This window comes from Lagenorhynchus albirostris, chromosome 3 (assembly GCF_949774975.1).
Source record: "Lagenorhynchus albirostris chromosome 3, mLagAlb1.1, whole genome shotgun sequence".
NCBI classification, from domain to species: Eukaryota; Metazoa; Chordata; class Mammalia; order Artiodactyla; family Delphinidae; genus Lagenorhynchus; species Lagenorhynchus albirostris.
In genome coordinates this window covers 168,219,645-168,243,418 of record NC_083097.1, presented here as the reverse complement: position 1 = coordinate 168,243,418, position 23,774 = coordinate 168,219,645, and the positions used below count along the sequence as shown (strand labels likewise).

Here is a 23,774-nt window from a genome sequence, read left to right as displayed (position 1 = left end):
ATGCAAGTTACATGGAATTCAAATTTCAGCATCTATAAATAAAGTTGTCTTGGCTGGCAGCCACGCCTACTTGAGTACGTGTCAGCTGTGGCTGCTTTCAAGCTACACGGCTGAGCTGGGGGGCTGGGGTAGAGACCCTCATGTCTGCACGGCTGAAATCACTCATTTCCTGCAGCGTCTGCTGATGGCTGCAGTGTATGCAAGGTCTGGGGTGGAGGGTGGCGGGAAGAGCCCACTGTGTGTCCTGGAGGGCAGGTGGGAGCTGGTGCAGGGCGTGGAGGGAGCCTCGGACAGCCTGCCAAGGCCTGCCCTTTGTCACAGTCACGGAGCACGGTGAGGCTGATCCTGTGGTCACCAGGCCCGAAATAGTCCAGGATGGGATAGGGACACGGGAGAGGTGGCTCCGGGGCAGCCAGAGCCCTGCCTGGCCACCAGACACCTCGGTCACTATAAGAACAGTAGCGGGATGGGGGACCACCTCATCCTGATTGCACAGCACTTTCCCAGTTTCAGCACTGAAAGTTCCCCATCCTGGGAAAGGCCGGGCCCAGGCAAACTGAGACAGTTTGTCACCCTGATCGGGGCTGACCACCTTGAGTGGTCGGATTATTCTATGACTCGCCTCTCTAGGGCTCAGAGAGGAAAGGGACCTGCCCAAGGTCACTCAGTGGAGCTGAGATCTGAACATGTCTGTCAAATGCTGACCCAGGACCGTCTCCAGCCAAGGAGGTGTGCCAGGCGGCTCACCCTCGCCCCATCCGCCTTCAGTACCCGTATCCCGGGAAGATTCTCTCGCTCCTCCCACAGCCACCTGATGGGCCCAGTGAATCCGGCCCCACCTGCCCCTGGCTGGGCAGCTCTGGGCACAGTGTGGACTCCAGCTGGGCTAACCTGTGCGTTTCCTGCAGCCCCTGCCCTCCCCAGACAGAACCCCAAGACTAACCTGATGTGCCCCTGTCACATCCACCAAGCACCCCCTAGGTCAGTGCCTGGCGGTCTTCCCAGGCCCCAGGACGGGACACCCTAAGACCGGGCAGCCTAGAGCGTGAGTGGGCGGCTCCAGAAGCCGGCCGCCTCAGCCCCTTCCTAGAGAGAGATCCCGGGGCAGGTAACGTGCCACCTGCGCCTCAGCGTCCTCCCCTGGGCTTCGGATGCCCGTTGCTGCTGGGTTTTTGTGGCAGGTGTTGCCACTCACTGGGACAAGGAGCCCAAGGCCCACCCCCCCGCCCCAGGCCGGCCCCCAACCCCGGGGAGGGCACTCACACCTGCTGGACCCCTGTCCAGTGTTCGGGATGGGGGCTGGGAATTGTCTCCCACGCTCCTGTGACCAGTACAACCTACTCCTTTTCCGCAGATGAGGAAACTGAGGCTCCCGGAGGTGGAGTCCCTTAGCTGCAGGCCACAAAGGAAGGAGACAGGGTTCCAGGCCAGGCTGGTGCGCCTGGGACGCAGCTGTGCCCACTGTCCTGCCTGGGCTGGCGGCAGGACCAGTCACCGCCAGGCTCCCCTGCGACCCCGGGCCCGGAGGAGGCCCCCCAGCTCCCGATGCCCCCAGCGCCTCCCTCCGAGGTCCCTTCTGAGGCCGTTCGTTCTCCTCCCACCCTCGTGACAGGGCTGGGGCCGCAGACTCCCCCATAACTACTATGGTATTTATTAGTTTTCTTTATGAGTCTCGCTCATTTTATTGATTTTAACTAAATTCGTTGGAAGAGGAAATTTCATGGCCTTGCTGTGGATGGGAAACCTTGAATTTCCTGAAAGCACGTCGCTACAAACACTAAGAATGCCTGCCCCCCCATCCCTCCCCTAAAATCATCCCAGGGAGGCCCAGGGATAAGCACTCCACCTTCCCGGAACGCTGAAGGCTAAGAACAACCTCAGGTCAGTGCTTCTCAACTGGGGGCGACTCTGCCCCCCGCCCAGGGGACACTGGGCAACGTCTGGGGACATCTGTGGTTGTCACACTGGGGGACTCCTGGCATCAAGGGGGTGGGGGCCAGGGATGCTGCTCCACACCCCGCAGCGCCCAGGACAGGCCCACAGCCAAGAACAATCCAGCCCGAATGTCAGCGGTGCCGAGCGGAGACACCCTGGACTAAGGGCAGAGAATTGGCTCAAACCCCCATCCCCCTGGGACTCCCCTGGCGGCGCAGTGGTTAAGAATCTTACAGGCGACACGGGTTCGAGCCCTGGTCCGGGAAGATCCCACATGCTGCAGAGCAACTAAGCCTGTGAGCCACAACTATTGAGCCCTCGTGCCACAACTACTGAGGCCTGCGTGCTTAGAGCCCGTGCTCTGCAACAAGAGAAGTCACCGCAAAGAGAAGCCCGCGCACCACAACGAAGAGGAGCCTCCGCTCACCGCAACTAGAGATAGCCCACATGAAGCAATGAAGACCTAAGGCAGACAAAAACAAATTTAAAAACAAATTTAAAAAAAACACCCCCTGGAGGCGCCCCGAGTGGGACTCGATGTGCAGAGAAGGCTGAGAGCCCAGGATTGGACAGACCCTGACACACACACACGTGACACACACACACTCACGTGCCAGTCATCCTGTGGCTGACACCTTGCTGGGCCAAGTCATTCCCCACCCCCGGAAGTGGGCCTGGCCTGCCCGCACCAGGGAGCTCACTCCGTGGGGGAGGAGGTGTGGCCTCGGGACTGCTGGGGGCCCAGGCAGGTAGGCGGGACCCCACGGGCCTCTCGCTAGAACCTGGCTCCTCTGAGGCCACCCCAATTCGGAAGCCTTGCCAGGGAGACCCTACCCCACCCCAGCTCACCGCATACAGACAGGCGACCTTCCATGCGAAGCGTCCTCACATAGGCCCCTGGACAGTCCCCCCACCAGAGCTCTGCCCTGGGGCCCTTCCCCAAATGTCCTAACAGCCATCGGGGGAGAAAGATGGAGGGAGAGGCTCCAGGCGGTCGGGCAAGACTGCAGAGCCGGCTCCCAGGGCCCTTCTTTCCTCATTCTATTTCAGGACCCCCCCAACCCCAAGCACTTGCCACTCACGTCAAGTAGCACTCAGGGGCCATCTGAATCAGCAGTTACTCTGCCTGCCCTACCCACGTCCCAACAGGGCCAGGGCGGTCACCTCCAAAGGCTGCCTCCACCTCAGGTGCCGTCTGCCAGGCCCCTGAGGGGGCATCCTTGGGGCAGACTAGGGGGCCAGCCGGTGCCTGGGGGAGGAGCAGGCTGACGGGCACAGACAGGGGCAGCCATATGCCCTCCGCTGCCACTCAGGAGCCCCCCCCCAAGTCCTCCCAGCACATTCTGGAGGGAGCCTGGGGCACCCAAGAAACGTCCTCATCACCTCCCCGTTCCCTTTAAGTTTCTCTTCAACAAGCCCGGGAGGGGAGGGGGCGCAGAGGCAACTTTCAATCATGCAAGCAGGGCTCACTTCCGCAGGGGTCTGGAAGTCCTCCCATACAGGGACCCTCAAAAATGCAAAACCCCGAGGGGTGGGGTGGGGGACACCGGGGGAGTCGGGGTGGCAGGGGGAGGAAGCCACGCACTCCCCGAGGGGAGCCGGCACCACGGCCATCACTGCAAGACACACATGCATCCTGGGGTCACCTGGCCAGGGCAGGGGTCCCCGGCTCTCTCCCCTCCAGGACAAGGAGAATCAGGGAGGAGAAGTCCCAGCCCCCTCCTCCTCCTCCCCGCCCCTCACTGCCCTCCTCCCACCTGGGCCGGTTAAGTGCCCCCTAGGCTGTGTTTCAGACGTCCTTTGCATGGGGTATGTCTTTCACCACTGTTCTGTGTCTCACTTTTCAGGCCACAGAGTGGGGCCAGACAGAGGGACAAGAGAATGGTTTCGGTACTTACTTTTCTTTTTCTCTCTGTACAACAGGGGGGCTAAAGGTCTCGGGGGCTGAAGGAGCCTCTCAGGGCTGGTGGGTCTGGCTTTATAGACCACCCCGTGCCCTGGCAGCCCCGCTGGTTATTAATAGCGGCCACCGCCTCTTGCCCAAATATGGTCAGGAGCACAGCAGCTGTGGGTGCGCAGCCCCTGGGCAGGACAGGTGGCGCGAGGACAGCCCTCTGCCCTACGAGAGGCGGGCAGCGCTGCAGGGGACCGAGCATGGCCTGGTGACTCCTGCGCCCGAGCCCCCGAATCTAACAAGACACACTTAGTGAGGGGGCGCCCAGAGTGTGCTAGACCCTGACACACCCTTGCCTCCAACCCTCGCTGCCACCTTAGAAACCACTGTCCCCAAGGACAAAGCTGGCACACACACAGAGGTGCCGTGTCTGCCAAGAGCCAGGAGCCCAACTGGGCTGCACCGAACCCAGGCCCGTCTGACTCATTTTGCAAACGGCACGTGACTAATGTGAGCTGTGGTGAAGGCCTTGATTGAGGGTGAATCTCACATGCTAGGAAAACACAGAGGGTCCCCCACAGCTGCCACCGATGAGGTCGGAGAGCCCAAGGCCCTCCTTCTCGAGGGACCGAGGGACCGGCTGGGCTCCTGCTGTCACTGCCCTGCCAGCCCGCAGAATGATTCAAGCAAGTCAGCGACATCCTCCCACAGAACGGGAGGCCACCTCATCCTCTTGTCACTAAAGGCTGCCTGCACACTCTGCTCCTGACTGCGCCCCAAGTGCCCTGCAGGGCCTGCGGCGTCCTTCTCCCCGGGGCTGTCGGTCCTTGTGCCTAATAAAGAGCCGTCTACTCATCTGTCCGTGTCAGACGTCCTGCATCCAGCCACCCCCTTCCCCACAGTGGGACTCCCACCCTCTCTAACTGGTGACAAGGAGGCAGTTGAAACACAAGTCACTGGGAATCCTCGGGTGGACCAGTGGTTAGGACTCGGCACTTTCACTGCTGTGGCCCGGGTTCGATCCCTGGTCGAGGAACTAAGATCTCGCATGCCATGCAGTGCGGCCAAAAAAAAAAAAAATACAAGTCACTGACCCAAGAGCCTCTGGCTCAGCAGCCCAACCATGACCAGCAGGTCTGTCCCGGCCCAGCCCGGGAGGGCATTTTGCCACAGCCCCAGGCTGCCTCACCAGTGATGCACCCCGGCCTGAGGGAGGGGATGTAAGCAGATATGGTACGGGTCCGAGAAACAGAATCAGACGCGGCTTTCTTGACATCAGAGAAGCCATTTTTTGGCCTAAGCCATTTTGGGATCTAAGCCTGGCCACAGTGTTTGTCCTTGAACAGATCTTAATAACTAGTGAGCTTAAGGAAACAAAAGAATGCAGGGATGAAAGACTGTTATCAGACAAGAAAAGGAACAACAGCGAAGATAATAAATCAGTTGTAAAGACTCGCCAGAAGCACTTTCTTGAGCTGTTCTGCCAAATTTATTTCTTTACTGCCTGCCGCAGCATGCGGGGATCTCAGTTCCCCGACCTGGGATGGAACCCGTGCCCCCTGCATTGACAGCATGAAGTCTTAAGCACTGGACCGCCAGGGAAGTCCCTGTTTTGCCAAATTTAAGCCCCCTCAAGAGCTCAGCCACCAGATCAAGCTGGAACCTAAGCGATAATGATGTTGACCTTCTCTGACCCTTGTGATTTCAATCTAATAAAGCTTGGACTCTGCCGACCGCCCAAAATCTGAGCCCTCCCAGACCCTCTCCCCTCCCCAGCGGCGGGGGTGTAGGGCTGAGTGTGTCTAGAGGCACGATCGTGACCCCTGTGCCCGCTGCTGTCTCTCTCTGCAGCTGGTGTCACAATGTCCACTTGGAGAACTTGACCTACCCGGGGACACGAGCTCTGCTGGTCTGAGGTCTCATCCCTCTGACCTGATCAGCTTCCACAGTGCTCTCCAGGTTCCCGGTTACTCCTCATAGCGTCTCGGGGGGCGGGGGGGACAGGCGGGGGAGCACCACCACTGTGCGGCAGGCAGGGAGGGGTATCACCGCAGTTTCGGGGCGGAGCCGGCGGTGATAGCTCAGCCTCCCTCACTCGCCATCCTCTGCGCAAGCTTTGCTCTGAGATAAACACGGGCTTTCAACACCTTCCTTGCAACGAGCTTCATGCACATGGCAGCCAAACCCTAAGCGAACCTCGGGGCAGGTCCAGCCTGACTCTCGCCAGCTGCAGGGACAGGGTTCACGGCTCCCCCCGCATCCGTCTCAAGAAGCAGGCAAGAAGACATTTCCACTTTGCATAAGAGCAAAACCAGATGCAGGGGGGACTTCCCTGGTGGTGCAGTGGATAGGACTCCGTCCTCCCAATCCAGGGGGCCCGGGTTCAACCCTGGTCAGGGAACTAGATCCCACATGCATGCTGCAACTAAGAGTTCGCATGCCACAACTAAGGAGCCCGTGTGCTGCAACTGAGCCCACGTGCTGCAACTAAGACCTGGTGCAACCAAATAAATATTTAAAAAACAAACAAACAAACAAAAAAGAGATGTGGGGAGCCTTCGCTCTGCAGACCTGCTGGGAGCCCTCTCTCCTCAGAGCAGAAGGTGCTAACATGCAGCCCCCCCAATCACACCCCTGAAAGAAAAGGGGCAGAGGGCGTGGCAGAGGGACAGGGTACCAAAAGAGGGGAAGCGAGAGTTGAATTGCTCGGTGAACCTGTAAGTGGATGCAGCACACCTTCATCAGCATGACTCAGCTACTGCTGTGTAACAAAGCACCACAAACCTAGTGCCTTAAAGCAATACGCGTTATCATCTCACAGTTGTGGGTCAGGAGTCTTGATTGGCTTACCTGGATCCTGTGCTCAGGGTCCCTCAGGAGGCTGCAATCCAGGTTGTCAGTCCAGGCTGGGTTTTATCCAAAGGCTCGACTAGGGAGGGGCCCACTGTTAGGACCCCTCACGTGGTCAGTGGGCTTCACTGCTTGCTGGCTGTTCCTTGCCACGTGGGCCTGTCCAACATGACGGCTCACTGCATCAAAGCCAGCAAGGGAGTCAGCTGGCAAGATGGAAATCATAGGCTGTGCAGCCTAACCACGGAAGCGACTCCATCACTTTCCCAGAGTTCTGTTGGTCAGAACCTGCCACGAGGCCAGCCTGCTCTCCAGGGGGTGGGGAGCAGGAGGCGGGGCTACATGGGGGCCACTCTGGGGCCTGCCTGCCACAGACAACATTAATAACAGCACGTCAGCCCCAGGGGCTCTACAAAGAGACAGCACTATTTGTAAGTGCTTGCATGGGCCAGATACACTGGGAGGTGCTTTATGACCACAAAGTGTGGTTCCCTGTGCCCTTAACTGACAGATTGAGGATGCCGAGGCTGCACTGAGCAAGATAACCCGGGTCAGGGGGCAGAGGTAATCTCCAAAGCAAAGACACCTGCTCATGTTACCCACTGAAGACTCTGGGGAATTTGCCCTCAGCACAGAGGTGCTTTGGATACTGAAAGGGCAGGTGTGAGTCCAAAGGGAAACGTGGTTTCTACCCAGAAGTCTCCATCAGAAAGGCTGGATGGGTGAGGGCCCCGCCCCTGCCCCTATCGGGACAGACCATCGTATCCACCTCCTACTGCCATCTCCCAGGGCCTGACGTGGGGCCCACAGAACTGGCATGACTGGGGAAATGACGGCTGGATGAATGCTATTCACTGGTCCCCTGAGGCCTTCAGGGAGCCTCCGGCTCACCCCCCTCGGGGTCTGGAGACCCTCTAGCACTGCACGGAAGCTCCTCCCTTCCCGTCAGAGGCACCCAGACCACAGCCTACTGATGTTATACAACTATCCATGCTGGGTGCCCCTTTCCTGCCGTGGGCCGACCGCGCTTTGCAACGCACCATCAGGGGATCTGCTGCTCAGAGCCCTGCCTTGAAGGCCTAATAACCAGGTGACAGCTGTGGAGGAATCACAGACCAACTGGAGAAACCTGAGTGGGTCCAACCATTCGACAAACTGAAATTTACTGAGATTTTAAAAGTGGAAGTTGTTGGTCAAAAACAGACAAATGAAAAGGGATGAATTGTACAGTAAGCCTTATCTCAATTTTTCTAAATTTAGTTTTTAAAAACCGGTGCGGGGAGGGATGCATGGAACGAGGCAACAGAAGGTCGAGCAGGCCGCTGGGAAGGAGGAAGAGGGTCAGAAGGGCCCTCTTTGGAACCACGTTCCAGACCCAGAGGCCGAGGCGAGTGGGAGCAGGAGCGGCAAGGACATCTCCTCCGGGAGGGCCCAGCGCGGTGCAGGGCAGCCCACATGTGATCCAGCAGCGTCTCAGGAGGAGCCAAGGGACAGGAAACCCCTCCAAACTCACTCTAGCTGCCTGGACGCCTCCACCTCACGGCAACAACAAGAGGCCCAGTCCACCTGAGCCCCAAGGTTGGAGCAGCCTCCAAGGCCCCCCAGGGCTGTGGGAGCAGGCAGTGACAGAGAGGGGGAGACACAAGAGGGCGGAGAGGCCGTGGCACCAGGTGACTGCCAAGGCTGGCCGCCCCTGCCAGAGACGAGCAGGACGCCAGGGAAGCCACGCTTCACTTCCTCTAAGCTGACACACACGCCTCCGAGCAGCACACATACGCTTAGAGGTGTGTGTGTCATGCAGTGGAGCTCACGAGGGGCGTACAGCGGGCCCACCCCCACCCACGCCAAGCCCACATCTAGGTCCCAAGGCCTCCTCGGCCCCGCAGGGTCCTGGGCCTGAGCCCCAGCCAGGGCCACAGGTAGAGTACCTGCCCGCCTGCCCAGCTCCTCCCTGCACTCAGCCTGGGCTGGCCTCTGTCCTGAGGATTCCTCTCGGGCCAAGGGGGGCTGCACAGGGGTCCCTCAATTAACACAACCAGCAGCAGAGAACTCCGAGCTCAGAGTGGCCACCAGCCGGAGACCCACGTTCCACCGAAGCCTGGCTCTCAGGGCACTCTCTCTGGGGCGCAAGAACCCGCTCCAGGGCAGCACCTAGTGGCGCACAGCGGCACTGCCCGCTGAAACCCTCTTAACCCTGCGGTCCAGGCCAGCACTCGCCAAGGCTCCACCTCCACCGGAGAGGGAGTCCCTGAAAACACCAGGCCAGCAGAGGCAGTCAAATAGGCGGCACGGAGCATGGGGTGGGGCGTTTGTAAGGGGCCCTGGGGCTCTCCAGGGAGGGGACGCTGGGAACACGGGCCTCCAGCAGCTACTCCGTGGGGCCCACCCGAGAGGTGCTGTCCTGAAGGCAGCACTGGGGGAGGGAGTGACACGGGGCAGGGCAGTGGGTGGGACCCCCGCCGGAAGAGTCAGCGCTGTGCGTTGACAGGGAGCTGGAGAGGAGGGGATGGTTCCACAGCCTGCCGCTGCAGGAGGCTCCAGGCGGCCACAGCTCTTCCCCCCTTCCCGGCCCCCAGCGGGCCTGCCTCAGGGAGAGAGTAGAGACTCAGCTTTGCAGATGTTTCCTTTACTGCATCCAGGCGCTGTGCCCTGCCACACACTGCCCCCAGTACAACCCCCAGACCCACACCTCCTCGAGGGCTGCGTCATCTCCTCAGCTCTGGCCCTGGTGCCCAGCCCCACGCTGGGGGCCCTGCGAGGGGCTGGGGTATCTGAAGAGCTGGGCTCAGAGACCACCTCCACCACGGACCCTGCAGGAGCAGCCATCCGTCTCCAGAACAGGAGGAGCCGGGGTGTCGAGCAGAGGCCCCTCCAAGTCTGAGCCCCAGGGGCGAGCCCAGGGCACTCAGACACCCCCGTCCCCACACCAAGGCTCCAAGCACTCAGACCACATGGAGGTCCTGCAGCCGCTGACCCAGGCCCTGCACATGGAGGCTGCCACCCCTACACCCTGCCACGTGTGAGGCATCTGTGTCCACCACGGCCAGAGCTGCCTTGGTGGTGTCAACCTCTTCCAGAGTTCCTGTGGTGATGCTGTCCCAGAAGCCCCCAGAGTCGAGATGCAGGAGGGAGGGGCTGAGCTGGGGCCTGTGGGGGAAGACTCGGGTTGCACAGAGAAGGCCCACATCAGCCACATCCTCCTGGTGCAGAGCCGGGCCAAAGCCCTCCCCTCAGCCGTGGACTCCTGGGCCATGTGGAGCGCATCCAGGGCCACACCAGGGTGACGAGGGGCTCCCCCCGGGGTGCAGGACACTGTGCCCCGAGCGGCCCTAGCGGAGGCTGCACTCCCCCCCCTGCAGCTTCTCCTGCTCCATGGCGCGCACCAAATCCTGCACAAATAGCATCTCGGAGGCCACCTGCTTGGCCAGCGCCTCGTAGCGGTTCTCGAGGCGGCTGAAGCGGCGCCTGAGCCCGCTGGCCCCCAGCAGGGCGCCCTTGGCCTCCTCCTGGGCCTGCCGCTGGAGCGCCTCCGTCTTGTGCAGCTCCTGGCGCAGCCGCCGCAGGTCCTGGCCGATGCTCTCGTTCTCCTCGCGGTACCAGGCCTCCTTCTCCTCGTAGATTGCCGTCAGCGCCTCGATGTCCTCGTGGAACAGGCGCCGGCTGTGCTCGAGCCCACGCAGGCCCTCCTCGGCCACTGCCACCTCCTCCAGCACCTTGGAGAAGCGCTCGAAGTTGACGTAGGTGTTGTTGGGGGGCATGCTCGAGTGCGACTTGATGGTGTACTCCTTGAGGCGGGCCGTCTTCAGGCGCCGCCGCTCCGGCTTGCGGCCACTGTCCTCCCGCCGCACGTTCCGCCGCCGGATCGCCTGCAGCGGGAGGGGAGGGTGCCTTGGACTGGGGGGCCGGCAGGGGGAGACCCCCCCGGCCCACGCCCGGCCCTCCGCTCGCTTTTCGTCGGCACTCAGCCCTGCCCATTCACGTACACATGCTCCTGGTGCTTCCACGCTCTGACAGCCGAGCCGAGAATGGATGGCAGACTACCTGGCCGTGCCACAGACCACAGAGCCAAAAGCATTTACTCTCTGGCTCTTTACAGAGGTTGCCAACCCTAACCCGGGCCTGGAGGTGACCCCTTTCTGGGAAGTTCTGGGGAGGGAGCTCTGCTACGTGCAGAGGGGCCGTGGACTCCAGCCGGCGCCTCCGTGAGATGGCTCCAACACCACGTTCATGCACACCCCGCACCCCACAACGTCCGGGTCCGCTCCCCTGGGGACCCTCCCCCATGCCAGGGGCTGCTCACACCTGCCATGCCTACGTGGGGGCAGCCCCACTGCCTCACCTTGATCCAGGAATGCTCCAGGCTCTGGGCAATGGTCATTCTCCTCCTGGAAGAGCCCCCAACCTTAGTTAGTTGCACGTGGGCCACTTTACCATCCTCCCCAACGCAGACAGCAGGAAGGGGTGAGCCATACTCTCCCTGCTGCAGCTCTGGCTCTCAGCCCCACCTGTGGCTGACTCAGGCACCCACCCCTGGGGACCCTCCCAAGTCCCTAAAGTCACCCTCCAGCCCAGCAGCAAGTCCCTGAAATGACCGTGAAAATACAGGCACCATGAAGAGCTTCCACTCTGCTTGGCCAACCACAAGGAGCCCATCAAGGGGACTGGGGGTGCGGACTCCAGGGTCTCCATGTTTTCTGAGGGGTTTCATTCACAGTGTTGACACCTAACACTGGGGTCTCACAACTCAGGCACCTATAGGAGGAGGCTGGGGAGGACTGTGGCCCACGGGAGCACCTCTGTGTGAATGAAGGCTCCGTGCTGCCAGCACAATTAGATTTTTTTTCTAGGAAAAAAAACAAATAGTAATCTGGAATCTTATAAAAAACCTCCTATCTCAAACGTTGGCCACAGATTCAAAGCTTAAGGACAGCTTCTTAAGAGGGCCGACCGGGCTTCCCTGGTGGTGCAGTGGTTGGGAGTCCGCCTGCCGATGCAGGGGACAAGGGTTCGTGCCCCGGTCCGGGAAGATCCCACGTGCCGTGGAGCGGCTGGGCCCGTGAGCCGTGGCCGCTGGGCCTGCGCGTCCGGGGCCTGTGCTCTGCAACTGGAGAGGCCACAACAGAGAGAGGCCCACGTACCCGCAGAAAAAAAAAAAAAAAAGGGCCGACCTAACTCCTCTGTGCTATCTCCAGCCCAAAGCAGAAGCCGCGCCCAATTCCCAATAACAGGAAGGTGGCGGCTCGGACGGATGTGTTACTTGTCCTCGGCCAGAGCGCCCATCCTGGGGGCCTTGCCAGGCCCTCCCTGCCCAGCCCAGCGCTCCTACTTGGGGTCTTTGACGAGCAGCCGGCGGATGAAGTCCTTGGCCAGCTCGCTGGTGTTGCTGAAGTACTCCTCGTCAAAGTCGTAGTTCACGGCCGAGATGTTGGTCAGGGTCTCCTGCTTGGTCTCTCCCAGGAATGGTGACGCGCCACTCAAACTGGAAGGCGGACACCGGGTTCAGTGGGGCCGGACATCCCTGCAGTCACCCCACAACAAGGCCACTGCCCAGGCCACCACCCGACTCCGCCATGCCCATAAAGGGGGCAGACGTGGAGGAAGGGCGATGCCGGGCCCCGGGCCACCAACCACAACTGTGCCCAGCCTCCAACCAGAGGCAGTGAAAATCCACTGCCCAGCCAGTGAGGGGTGCTGAAACGAGTGGGCAAAATCTCTGCAGAATCTCAAGGCAGCTACGTAGACGCACAGCCTCGAAGCACTTCCCTGAAGCGTGTAGCAGTTAGAGGGAAAACGGCTAACTTTGGGGGGAGGTGGCGGGGAGTCCTGGCCGACACTGCAGACGTCATGTGTCTTCCAGACATGCTGCACTGAGGCCACAGCACCACACTGTGAGGTTATGGGTACGTGATGCTGTGACTTAGGGTGACAAATGTATATGTGGTCTTCACTCCAATCCTCAGTACACAGATCCAAAAACCCTTGTCATTTCCTAAAACCCAAGGTGGCAGCATTTTCTGTTATAATATTTGGTCTTTGTTCCCTTTCCTAAAACAGCTCGGGGTTTGAGATGAAAGGAGTGTTTTTGTTGTTCACAACAAGCCCCCTCCAACCACACCTGAGTTGATGCCACTGAGGTGACTTTGGAACGGCCCTAAGGAGGGGGCCGGTGGCCAGGGAACCAGCAAGTGGGGTTACAGTGATGGAACTTTCATCCTCACCCCTGACCTCCAGGAAGCGGAGGGGCTGGAGGCTGAGTTACTCTCCAACAGGCCCGTGACTGAGTCCACCATGCCTAGGAGCTGCCAGCCGGAGGATGACGGGGACATGCCGTCCCGGCCCAGGGCCTTGCACGGTTGTTTCACACGATGAGGCCCTGCCTTCTGAACTCTCCTGAACACACCTCTCTCTCCTGCACAAATTCATTCATTCACTCATGCATTCGTCCATCCATCCAGAGTTCCCAAGTGCCGCGACACGTCAGAGAACTGAGGGTGCTGCCTTCCACTTGCTGTCCCCACACAGAAGCCTCCCTACCCTCCTCTTGACCCAGCAGGGCCCCGGGAGGGGGCAGGAAGTGCCGAGCAGGTACTCACAGGATGTAGGTGATGACGCCAATGCTCCTGGAAGAGAACACACAGAAGAGATGGGGGTCAGCTCAAACAGGGGCACAGCACCCCAACCCCAGAGCCCCAAGGGGGCTGGGGGACCCAGAGCCCGGTCGGCAGCAGGCCCATCAGCCCCAGGGACCCTCTCCCTCCAGGGGCTGCACAGCCCCCAGCAAGGCCCTCGCTCTGCTCAGAGGGTCTCAGGACTGGACACGGAAGCACCTTTGACCACACCTGCCTGTTCAGGCTCAAACTGGCCGGGGTCGGGGCGGTGTGGACAGAGCCCAAAGGCACCACAGACGTGGGGCCCTCGACGGGGCTGCTGTGGCCGAGGGTAGGGCTGGCAAACTCCTTCTCTAAAGGGCGAGACGCTGAGCGGGGCTTTGGGGGCCACAGATGGTCTCTGCCACACATTTGTGTGTTTTTAACACCCTCCAGAAACGTGAGAACCATTCCGAGCTCATGGGCCTGGGTCGTCGGCCAACACTGTTCTAAGGCAGCAATCTGTCCTGCCCCTGCCCCACAGCTCCAAGACCAGGAGAACAGGCTACACCCCGGCCTGCGGCTGTGACCGGCAGCTCCTGGGGACAGATGGGGGATGCCCTGAGGAGAAGCAACGAGGGCAGCCCTGGGCCCGCCGCCCCCCACTCACCACATGTCCGCCTCCAGACCCAGGGGCTCGTAGTTGACAATCTCGGGAGCTGCAGAGACAGGGAGACAGGGTCAGGTGCCGGGTATGGCTAAGGGGGAACCAGCGGACAGTGCCCACTCAGGCAAGGCTGGCCCTCGGCAGGGAAAGCCGGGACGGTGACAGCACCAACGCCAGGCCTTAAGTTCCCCGTGTCCAACGCCAGGGCCAGGAAGGGAAACCTGAGGCCAGTGGGCGTGCCTCACCCCATGCCAGCTGGAAATCCTCCAGTGCCCCCAAGGCCCACACCGGGCCTTACCCACGAACTCCGGGGTGCCAAAGATGTTCTTGAACTCGTTCCCTGCTTCGATTTTGTGGGCGATGCCAAAGTCGATGAGCTTGATCCGCGGGTTGGGCACATTTTTGTCCAGGAGCATGATGTTCTCTGGCTGGAGGCAGGGCGGGAAGGCAGGGTGCTGGGCGGGAGGCAGTGCTGCTGCTGGCCCGCCACCTCAGGGAACAGCACCAGGTTGTCCCTGAGCACCTCCCAATCCCAGCATGCGGGGTTTGTGCAGGCTGACCCCGCACAGGTCCAGGCCTGAGCCAGTCCGTCTCCCCAGTGCCCCGGGCAAGGACATCCTGTGCCGAGGGGAGGTGGACCCTCTCGGCCCCCATCCTCACCCTCCCTGGTCAGGCTGGTCCCCAGCTTTGTCCTGAGGGCCCAGCGGGGCTACCTTGAGGTCGAAGTGGGCGATACGCTTGGAGTGCAGGTAATGGACGCCGTCCAGGATCTGCTTGAGGAACTGGGTGGCCTCGTCCTCTGTCAGCGACTCCTTCTCCGCCAGGAAATCGAAGAGCTCCCCGCCCGAGACCAGCTCCAGGATGAGCACCACGTCGGTCTTGTTCTCAAAGATGTCGTGCAGCGTGATGATGTTGGGGTGCCGGATCTCCCGCAGGATGTTCACCTCCCGCTCGATCTCCTCCCGGCTGACCCCCCGGCGGCTGGACGACAAGCGGCGCTTCTTGATGAACTTGGCCGCGTACTCCTTCCCGGTGCCCTTCTGCCGGCATTTCCGCACAATCGCAAACTGGCCGCTGCAGGGACAGAGGGGGAGGGGAGAGTGGGGAGTGGGCGCCGAGAGGGACACAGGACTCTTGGGACCAGGCCGCGCTCGGATGACGCAACCTCCTGGGACAGTTCGTCCCAGCTCCTGGCGCCATGCTGAGGTGCACCCCACCAGCTGGAGAATGCACCCCACCCAGCAGGGGTGCTCCCACGTGAGTGCAAATTGGTGCATAATACAGTGGCTACCTGGCGTTTCTGCAGCAGTGAAAGAACAGAAACAGCTCCATGTTTATCAAAAGGGAGCTGGACTCCCATCATGGTAAGTCAGGCAGAATTTTCGCAGTCTTGGAAAAGAACGACTCTCCACGTGCTGACCAGAAAGACACCCATGGACTTCCTGGGTGGTGCAGTGGTTAAGAATCCACCTGCCAATGCAGGGGGCATGGGTTCAAGCCCTGGTCTGGGAAGATCCCAAATGCCGCACAGCAACTACGCCCGTGCGCCACAACTACTAAGCCTGCGCTCTAGAGCCCGCGAGCCACAACTACTGAGCCCGTGTGCCACAACTACTGAAGTCCGCGTGCCTAGAGCCCGTGCTCTGCAACAAGAAGAGCCATGGCAATGTGAAGGCTGTGCACCGCAACGAAGAGTAGCCCCTGCTCACTGCAACTAGAGAAAGCCCATGCGCAGCAACGAAGACCCAACGCAGCCAAAGATAAATAGTTAAAATAATAAAATAATTTTAAAAAAAGAAAAGAAAAGACAGATACCCGTGAAGACCGGCTCAGTGAAGACAACTGCAGGATAACACAAGGAACAAGATTTTTCTGGGTAAAAAAGGTACATGCTGTACCCACCTATACAGGTATGTTTATGTGTGTAGATGCCGGAAAAGAGGTCTGAAGGACACACACCAAGCTGTGAGCAAGAGACATCTCTGAGGAGCGCGACTGAGGGCAGTGAAAAGGGGTTTTTACTTTTTATTTGATATGACTCTATAAGATTCAACTTCTCACAGCGTTATTTCATCATTGTTTAAAATCTAAGAAAAAAAATAAATAAAATAAATAAAATAAAATAAAATCTAAGAAAAGATAAAAAACCACTGAGTTCAAAAGAGCTTCTTATTCAGGGACTTCCCTGGAGTGCAAGTGTTTAAGACTCCATGCTCCCAGTGCAGGGGGCACGGGGCCAATCCCTAGTCGGGGAACTAAGATCCCGCATGCCATGTGGCTCTGCCAAAAAATAAATAAATAAAAGGATGTCTGTCACTTTAAAAAAAAAGAGCTTCTTATTCAATAGGCAGAGTGAAAGAAGTACACACATTTTCACAACAAGAGAGAAGAGTGAGGATGTGGAGAAACCAGAACCCAGGTGCATGGCTGGTAGGAGTGTGAGACGGGGCAGCCGCAGTGGAAAACAGTCTGGCGGTTCCTCAAAAGGTGAAACATGGAGTTACCATCGGACCCAGGAACATCGCTCCACAGAAACTTGCACACAAATGTGCACAGCACCATTATTCACAGTAGCCATAAGATGGAAATAACCCAAATGTCCCTCAACGGATGATGGATACACAAAATGTGGTCCCTCCACACACGGGCACATCACTCAGCCATGAAGAGGAGAGAGGCACTGACACTCGCTGCAACGTGGATGGACCCTGAGAACACAATGCTCAGTGAGAGAAACCAGACACAGAAGGACACACAGGGTGTGATTCCATTGGTGGGAAACGTCCAGAACAGGCAAATCCACAGACACAGGGGGTGGATTCCTGGTTGTTGGGCTGGGGGAGGGAATGGGGGTGTGCCTGCTCATGGGGATGAGGTTTCCTTTTGGAGTGATGGAAACGTTCTGAAAGTATTTAATGGTGATGGTTGTAAGACCCTGTGAATGTACGAAAGATCATTAAATTGTACACTTTAAATGAGTAAATTGTATGGTGTGTGACTTGTATCTCAAGACCCCTGGTATCTGAAGAGAAAGAGAAACTCTCTTTACTGCACTCCAGGGAGCTGTCCAATGTCCGTATTCTTTCGTTATCTAGGAACTTACGTTAACTTGCTTTCACTCAAGAATTGAGTGAAAAAGGCCAGAGGGTAAATATTTTAAGCTTTACGGGCTATGTGGTCTCTGTCACAATTCTTGTGTGTTTTTATAACCCTTTAAACAAGGAAAAAACCATCCTACGTTTGCGGGCGGGCCATACTGAACTAGGTGAGGGCCGGATGTGGCCCAAAGGCCATGGGTCGTGCACCCCAGCCTCCAGAGGATACATGAACACACACGTGAGCAGAGAAACTAATTCTAAGACAGAAGGCACACATTCCAGACAAGAAACATCAACCAGGCGCCACTGGGGGTCAAGGGAAAGGAGACTAGGTGACTACGTGACATCTTGTGGGAATGGGGGACGAGCACGCAGAGGAAGGAATTGTGCAGACGGGCCTTGGGGACAGGAGGGGTCTCTTAAGTTGGTGACAGCACAGGGAGGACAGGCCAGACAGAACGAGAAACGAGTGAGGGGCGCCTCTGCCAAGCCAGCAGGGCCCTCAGAAAAGCCAAGGGACCCAACTGGGTGTGTCCCAGTAAGTGGACCTCACTGGGATGCCCAGGACCACCTGCAGCCAGCAAACACCTGAAGTGCTGCCCTCGTGAGCATCAAGACACAAAGGCGCCCACGGCAGACCACTGCAGACATGCTCCGAGCACACTCAGGCAGGTGAGGATCAAGGTGGGGAGTGCAAATTATTACCAACCAAGGTAGGCTAAGTAAGGGTCCACATCCGAATCCCCAGAACCTGTGGACACGTCATCTCATGGGGCAGACGGCCTTTACAGACAGAATTAAGTTAAGGCCCCTGAGATGGGGATGACCTTGGATTCCCTGGGGGGCCCAGTGTCATCACAGGGTCCTTGTAAGAGGGAGGCGGGAGGATCAGAGGCAGAGTGAGATGGGAGATGCTGCGCTGCTGGCTGTGAGGATGCAGGAGAGGCTGCGAGCCAGGGATGCGGCGCCTCTAGAAGCTGGAAAAGGCAGGAACCAATGCTGCCCTGGAGCCTCCGGAAGGACCAGCCCTGCAGGTCCATTTTAGACTCCTGACTCCCAGACCTTTATGATAATAAATGGGTGTTCTTCTAAGCCAATAAGTTCTGGTAATTTGTTACAGCAGCAACAAGACACTCAAACACTAGTATAAAAGCCAAGAGCACAGGTCAGACGAGAAGTGTCAAGTGTCCCTGATCAAGCCTCGCCCCCCGCTCAGAAATCCACGCTATGCTCTTGCCCCCACCTCCACATCTTAGCTAACATTCCCCACACCTGAAAGGCCTTTCCCCCTCCCCTCTGCCGACATCAACCAAGCAAGTTCTTCCAGGTCCACCTTCCATCCCACGATGACGCCTGACGGTAATAACTTCGAGGGCTGAGTGTTCGCCACGTGCCAGGAACGCTGCTAAGCACTGGACGTGTGGCCTAATTCTCAAATACAAGGATTTTTCTCCCCTCTAGCTTTATTCCAAGCTGAACTAACAAAAAAACTAACAAAGAAAGAGTTCATGGGAAGAGGGACAAAGACACTGTTAGGTGCTGAATTGTGTCCCCCAAAATCCTAACCCCCAGAACCTCAAAATGTGAGGTAATTAAGTACAAATGAGATCACTGGCGTGGGTCCTAATCCAGTATGACTGGTGTCCTTATAAGGAGATTATAATAAGGACAGGAGATTAGGATACAGACATGCACAGAGGAAGAAAATGTGAGGACATGGGGAGAAGGCAGCCGTCTACACACCAAGGAGAGAGGCCTCAGAGGGAACCAAGCCTGCTGACACCTCGACCTTGGACGTCCAGCCTTCAGCACCGTGAGAGAATCAACCTCCACTGTTCAGGCCCTCCAGTCTGAGGCACTTTGCTACCGCAGCCCGAGCTGATGAATACAGACACACACAGCTCTCCATGACGTGGAAGCCAGGCTGGAGGTCTACAATGACCAACAACAGATTCATTTATTTCCCAAGACTGTCCAGGTGACTTGAATTAGGAGGAAAGAACCCTCCATACACATCTGCACAGGCGCACAAAGAAACTCACTCCCAGTTCATTCAGCCCGTGACTCTTGGGACAAGGAAACATGACCGTGCTTTGCTCGAGACAGGCAGAAGAAGCTGGACGCCCACCTCTGGTTCCAGCACTGGCTCCAGCACGCCTGGGCTTTGCAGCCGGCAGGGCGTGGCCTCAAGGTCTGAATCCTGCCTGGCCACTTTTAGTCTGTATAGCCTTGGGCAAGACGCTTCCCTGCTCTCAGCCTCAGTTTCTTTATCTATAAAATGAGGATAATAACAGTACCTGCCTGGCAGGGCCTTTCACAGATGAATGGAAATGTAACAAAAAAACAGCCCAGGACTCAGATGTCCAAACATCTGTAATTTATACAAATTGCAGCACAGTATGCACAGTGTTCTGTGGTATTAATCCTTCACCTCATGTGTCTCCAAGAATGTTCCGGATCATTACATAGGGCAGCGCTGTCCAAGATGGCAGCTACGGGCCACATGGAAGCTGTCCAGCCCATTCGAATTGACATGTGCTGTGAGTGTACAAGACACACCAGATTTCAAAGGTGCACATCAATAAAAGACAGTAAATTATTTCATTGGTAATTTCTATAATGATCACAAGCAAAATGATAACAGTTTGACATATTGGGTTAAATAAAATACATTATTAAAATCATTAAAATTAGGACTTCCCTGGCGGTCCAGTGGCTAAGACTCCACGCTCCCAATGTAGGGGGCCTGGGTTCGATCTCCAGTCAGGCAACTAGATCCCTCATGCACGCCACAACTAAGAAGTCCGCAAGCCACAACTGAAGACCCCGCATGCCGCAACAAAGATCCCACGTGCCGCAACCAAGACCCAGTGCAGCCAAATAAATAAATTTTTAAAATTTAATTTAAAAAAGGTTAATTATTTAAAAAATTATTAAAATTGACACAGCTACTAGAAAATTTCAATAAACTCCCTACAAGGCTTGCATTATACAAGTCGCTGGGCTCTTTTTTTTATTTAACATTTTCATTGGAGTATAATTGTTTTACAATGGTGTGTTAGTTTCTACTGTATAATAAAGTGAATCAGCTATACATATACATATATCCCCATATCCCCTCCCTCTTGCATCTCCCTCCCACCCTCCCTATCCCACCGTTCTAGGTGGTCACAAAGCACCGAGCTGATCTCCCTGTGCTATGCGGCTGCTTCCCACTAGCTATCTATTTTACATTCAGTAGTATATATAAGGCCATGCTACTCTCTCACTTCGTCCCAGCTTCCCCTTCCCCTCCCCGTGTCCTCAAGTCCATTCTCTATGTCTGCGTCTTTATTCCTGTCCTGCCCCTAGGTTCTTCAGAACCTTTTTTTTTTTTTTTTTTAGATTCCATATATCTGTGTTAGCATACAGCATTTGTTTTTCTCTTTCTGACTTACTTCACTCTATGACAGACTCTAGGTCCATCCACCTCACTACAGATAACTCAATTTTGTTTCTTTTCAGGCTCTTTTTAATGGCTGCGTAATATTCCATCGATGAGGCTATGGTGCTGTGACAGGCACTGAAGAGGCTTCCTGTCTTTTGCTCACAGAAAGTCCTTATCGCAACTCTCCCTGTCCCTAGATCCTTAGGTCCATGTACGTACTACTTCCACGGAATTAACTCCTAGCAGCAGAATCAGTGGGTTAAAGGGAACATACATGGTATTTTTGCTGACTTTTGCCAAACTACTCTCAGCAGCAGGTCCTAATACATTTTCAACAACAGAGTCTGAGACTTTTTTGGGGGTGGGGAGACGGCCTGCATTCTCTACCACTCTATCGGAGGAAATTCCTAAAGGAGGGACTTCAGAATCCTAAATGAGCCCCATACACTCTCTCAGCAAAGGCCTGATGAACAGCTCAGTTATGGCTCAGTTATTTACATTCCATTCTGGTGACATCATGGGGCTGGCCAGCAACAAACTCACCAAATAAGGTCTGAAGCTCTGTGGGGTGGGGGGAGGATGGTGCCTGGCAGGTCTGAGGGGAGTGGGGGGAGGGGGCACTCCCAGGGGACGCTCCAAGGCCCAGCCCAGCAGGAAATCAGCTGCTGGCTGGATCGGGAAACCTCCGCTCTTTCCCACAAGAATGCCAACCATTGGCAAGGGTGTAGGCCCAGACGGGAGGCCTTCCCTGGAAACGTAGGAGAGCCGGGGAGACTCAACTGCCCTCCCACAAGAGAGGATTAAAGAGAGGGACAGACCCTCACCAACAAAACCTGCCAACATCTACTGCTCTCACGCCAATTCCAAGCACCGTATTAGGTGCCATTTGTGCTCAGTTATGTTTCTCCCCAAAGGAAATGCACAGAGGATGTCAGAGCAAGAATTCCAGGCCCAGACTGACTGACTCCAAAGCCCAAACTCGTTCCACAGCACATGATATCGACTCATCCCTTCTTGGAGAGTGGGATAAAGGACAGGAGAGGAGATACACCCAGAAAACCCCACAGCGGGTCTCTCCCCTGGTCGGAGCCCCATCAGAGGGGAGAACTCACCTGCCCAGCTCCTCCCCCATCTCATAGTGGTCTTCCACATCTTCCTGCCTGAATGTGGACATAGCGGCCGGTCTGCCTTCCAGCACCTTCCACTCCAGTGCAAACCCAGTCACAGTGGCCCGGGGGACAGGACCTCAGGGAGTCCTCTAGCCGTGACCCTGGAGGAGGAGACAGGGAAATAAGAAAGGAGTGAGATGCCAGCCATTACTTCTAGGTCAATGGAGTGACCTGCTCCCCCAAAAGAGGTTTCACATCACACCATGCTGAAATTCCACGGTCATTGTAGAAAGCACTTGCAATTGGTGGGCGGGTCAATTCCATGTGTCGGCTCATTTAGATACCACACCGCCCCGAGGTCAGTGTTAGCCCAGCTGTGCCACCTCCACCCCCATAGCTCCCAGCCACAGATCTCTGCTTCCGCACACAGCACCGCAGTCTTCTTCTGCCTCTCCCTCCTAGGCTTCTCCCAACCTGCTTGTCCAGAGCCCCACACACTCCTGCAAGTTCCCCACACTCTTCACACCCCCAAACGCTGGGGCTCCCTGATTCCCTGCCAGACCTCCAACACGCTTCCATCTCCCTACCCATCAGCGGCCTCAACCCCTCTTTCCCTTACCCACTAACCCCTCCTCCTCGGCTGGTCTCTTAAGACCCTCTGCAGCGCTGTGGGTAATCTCTTGCTCCCCCCAATCCTGAATTCCCCAGGAACTGGACAATAGTTTCCAAGCTCCTCCAAAGGCCCCGACCCGCTCTTGCTTCCCCTGACCTCCACCGTTCTAGCAAAGCTAACTTCTTCCTCCCCCCGTCCCCGAAGGCACCCCTCCAGGTTTCAAAGGCCCCACCCCGGTCTCCACACTCCCAATGGGCCTCCTCAAAGGGCCACAGCTGAGAGTCTCCTCCATCGTCCTTCTCCCCCGACCTTCTCCCAAGCTCCAAGGCAGACCCAGACGGCTTCCTTCAGAGACGCCTCAAAGATCTCCCCAGCCCCTGACGTCCCTGCTCCAGCGTCCCAGAGACCGCCACGCCCCTCACAGGCCCCGGCCCAGCTTCTTCTCCCGCCCAGTAATCCCACGGGTCCCCAAACGTACCCCCCCGCTAAGATCCCCAAGGGCCCCCCCCAACCCGCCAGCCTCGGACCGAGCGCGCTCCGCACCCTCCTCGGCCCCGCGCCGCGAACCGGCCCCTCAGCCGCGCTGCCCGCCGCCGCGTCCTCAGGCCCCGCAGCCTTGGCTGCCTCGACGCGCCGACCCGTGCGACGTCACCGCGCCCTCCAGGGCCCGCCCCCAAGAGGTGGAGCCCACCACCCATTGGTCAGTGCGCCCGCCGCTCGTGAAGCCCGCCCACCGCCGCCTTCCAGGCCCAGGCCCTCGCGCGTCCCGCCCTCCTCACCAAAATGCTGCCTCGCCTTTGGCACAGGCTAGGCTTCCCGCAGGTGATTGGCTGTAATGAACGCCTGTCAAGCTTACGGAAGTTGGCTTTCCGACTTCCGGCCCCTGGACCGCCCCGCCCGTTCTCCTCTGACCGGGGTCCTGAAGCTGGGAGGCGGGATGCTGAAATCCTGCATCCCTATTCCTGCCTACCTTGGGCATGAGATAACGCGAATCCAAGGCCCAGCTCCGGCATGACAGCCGTGAGGTTAACCCTTGGCCTGCTTTAGTCCCTGAGTGGCAGTTTACTTCTCTGTAAAATGCTAACCATATTCCAAATACATAAAGATGCAAATTAGGAGATTGGTCTGGTGTTGCCATTAATGCTTGAGATTTTTTTTTCAATTTTTATTTATGTATTTATTTTTGGCTGTGTTGGGTCTTCGTTGCTAAGTGCGGACTTTCTCTAGTGGTGGCGAGCAGGGGCTACTCTTCGTTGCGGTGCGCGGGCTTCTCATTGCGGTGGCTTCTCTTGTTGCGGAGCACAGGCTCTAAGCGCGCGGGCTTCAGTAGTTGTGGCACGCAGGCTCAGTAGTTGTGGCGCAAGAGCTTAGTTGCTCCGCGGCATGTGGGATCTTCCCAGACCAGGGCTCGAACCCGTGTCCTCTGCATTGGCAGGCGGATTCTTTTTTGTTTTGTTTTGTTTTGTCTTTTTGCGGTACGCACGCCTCTCACTGTCGTGGCCTCTCCCGTTGGGGAGCACAGGCTCCGGACGCGCAGGCTCAGCGGCCATGGCTCACAAGCCCAGCCGCTCCGCGGCATGTGGGATCCTCCCAG

The 23,774-nt window shown here is 57.5% G+C and overlaps 1 protein-coding gene and 1 long non-coding RNA gene across 7 annotated transcripts in view; both read right to left on the bottom strand.

Moving 5' to 3' along the window:
- The window catches only part of LOC132517761 (uncharacterized), a 55,951-nt gene extending 49,023 nt beyond the window's left edge, over positions 1-6,928 (bottom strand). For 4 of the 5 annotated variants that reach the window (XR_009539813.1, XR_009539812.1, XR_009539815.1 and 1 more), the window contains exon 1: positions 3,834-3,959. This is a non-coding gene — a long non-coding RNA (uncharacterized LOC132517761). Of the gene's footprint in view, positions 1-3,833; positions 3,960-6,679 lie in introns of those variants that run through there. The other variant, XR_009539816.1, reaches the window with a different exon arrangement.
- An 897-nt stretch (positions 6,929-7,825) lies between these two features.
- Positions 7,826-22,847, bottom strand: DAPK3 (death associated protein kinase 3). 2 transcript variants are annotated; one of them, XM_060145599.1, is made up of 9 exons: positions 22,724-22,847; positions 21,571-21,728; positions 14,647-15,007; positions 14,232-14,361; positions 13,937-13,985; positions 13,273-13,299; positions 12,006-12,158; positions 11,019-11,064; positions 7,826-10,545 (listed from the first exon to the last, which is right to left on the bottom strand). In XM_060145599.1, exons 2-9 carry the CDS (start codon positions 21,630-21,632, stop codon positions 10,009-10,011), a joined length of 1,365 nt encoding a protein of 454 aa, XP_060001582.1. In that variant the 5' UTR covers positions 21,633-21,728; positions 22,724-22,847; the 3' UTR covers positions 7,826-10,008. The 2 variants fall into 2 exon arrangements, with proteins under 2 accessions (XP_060001582.1, XP_060001581.1); XM_060145598.1 differs by lacking the exon at positions 22,724-22,847 and adding an exon at positions 21,830-22,144.
- Between the last annotated feature and the right edge of the window lie 927 nt (positions 22,848-23,774).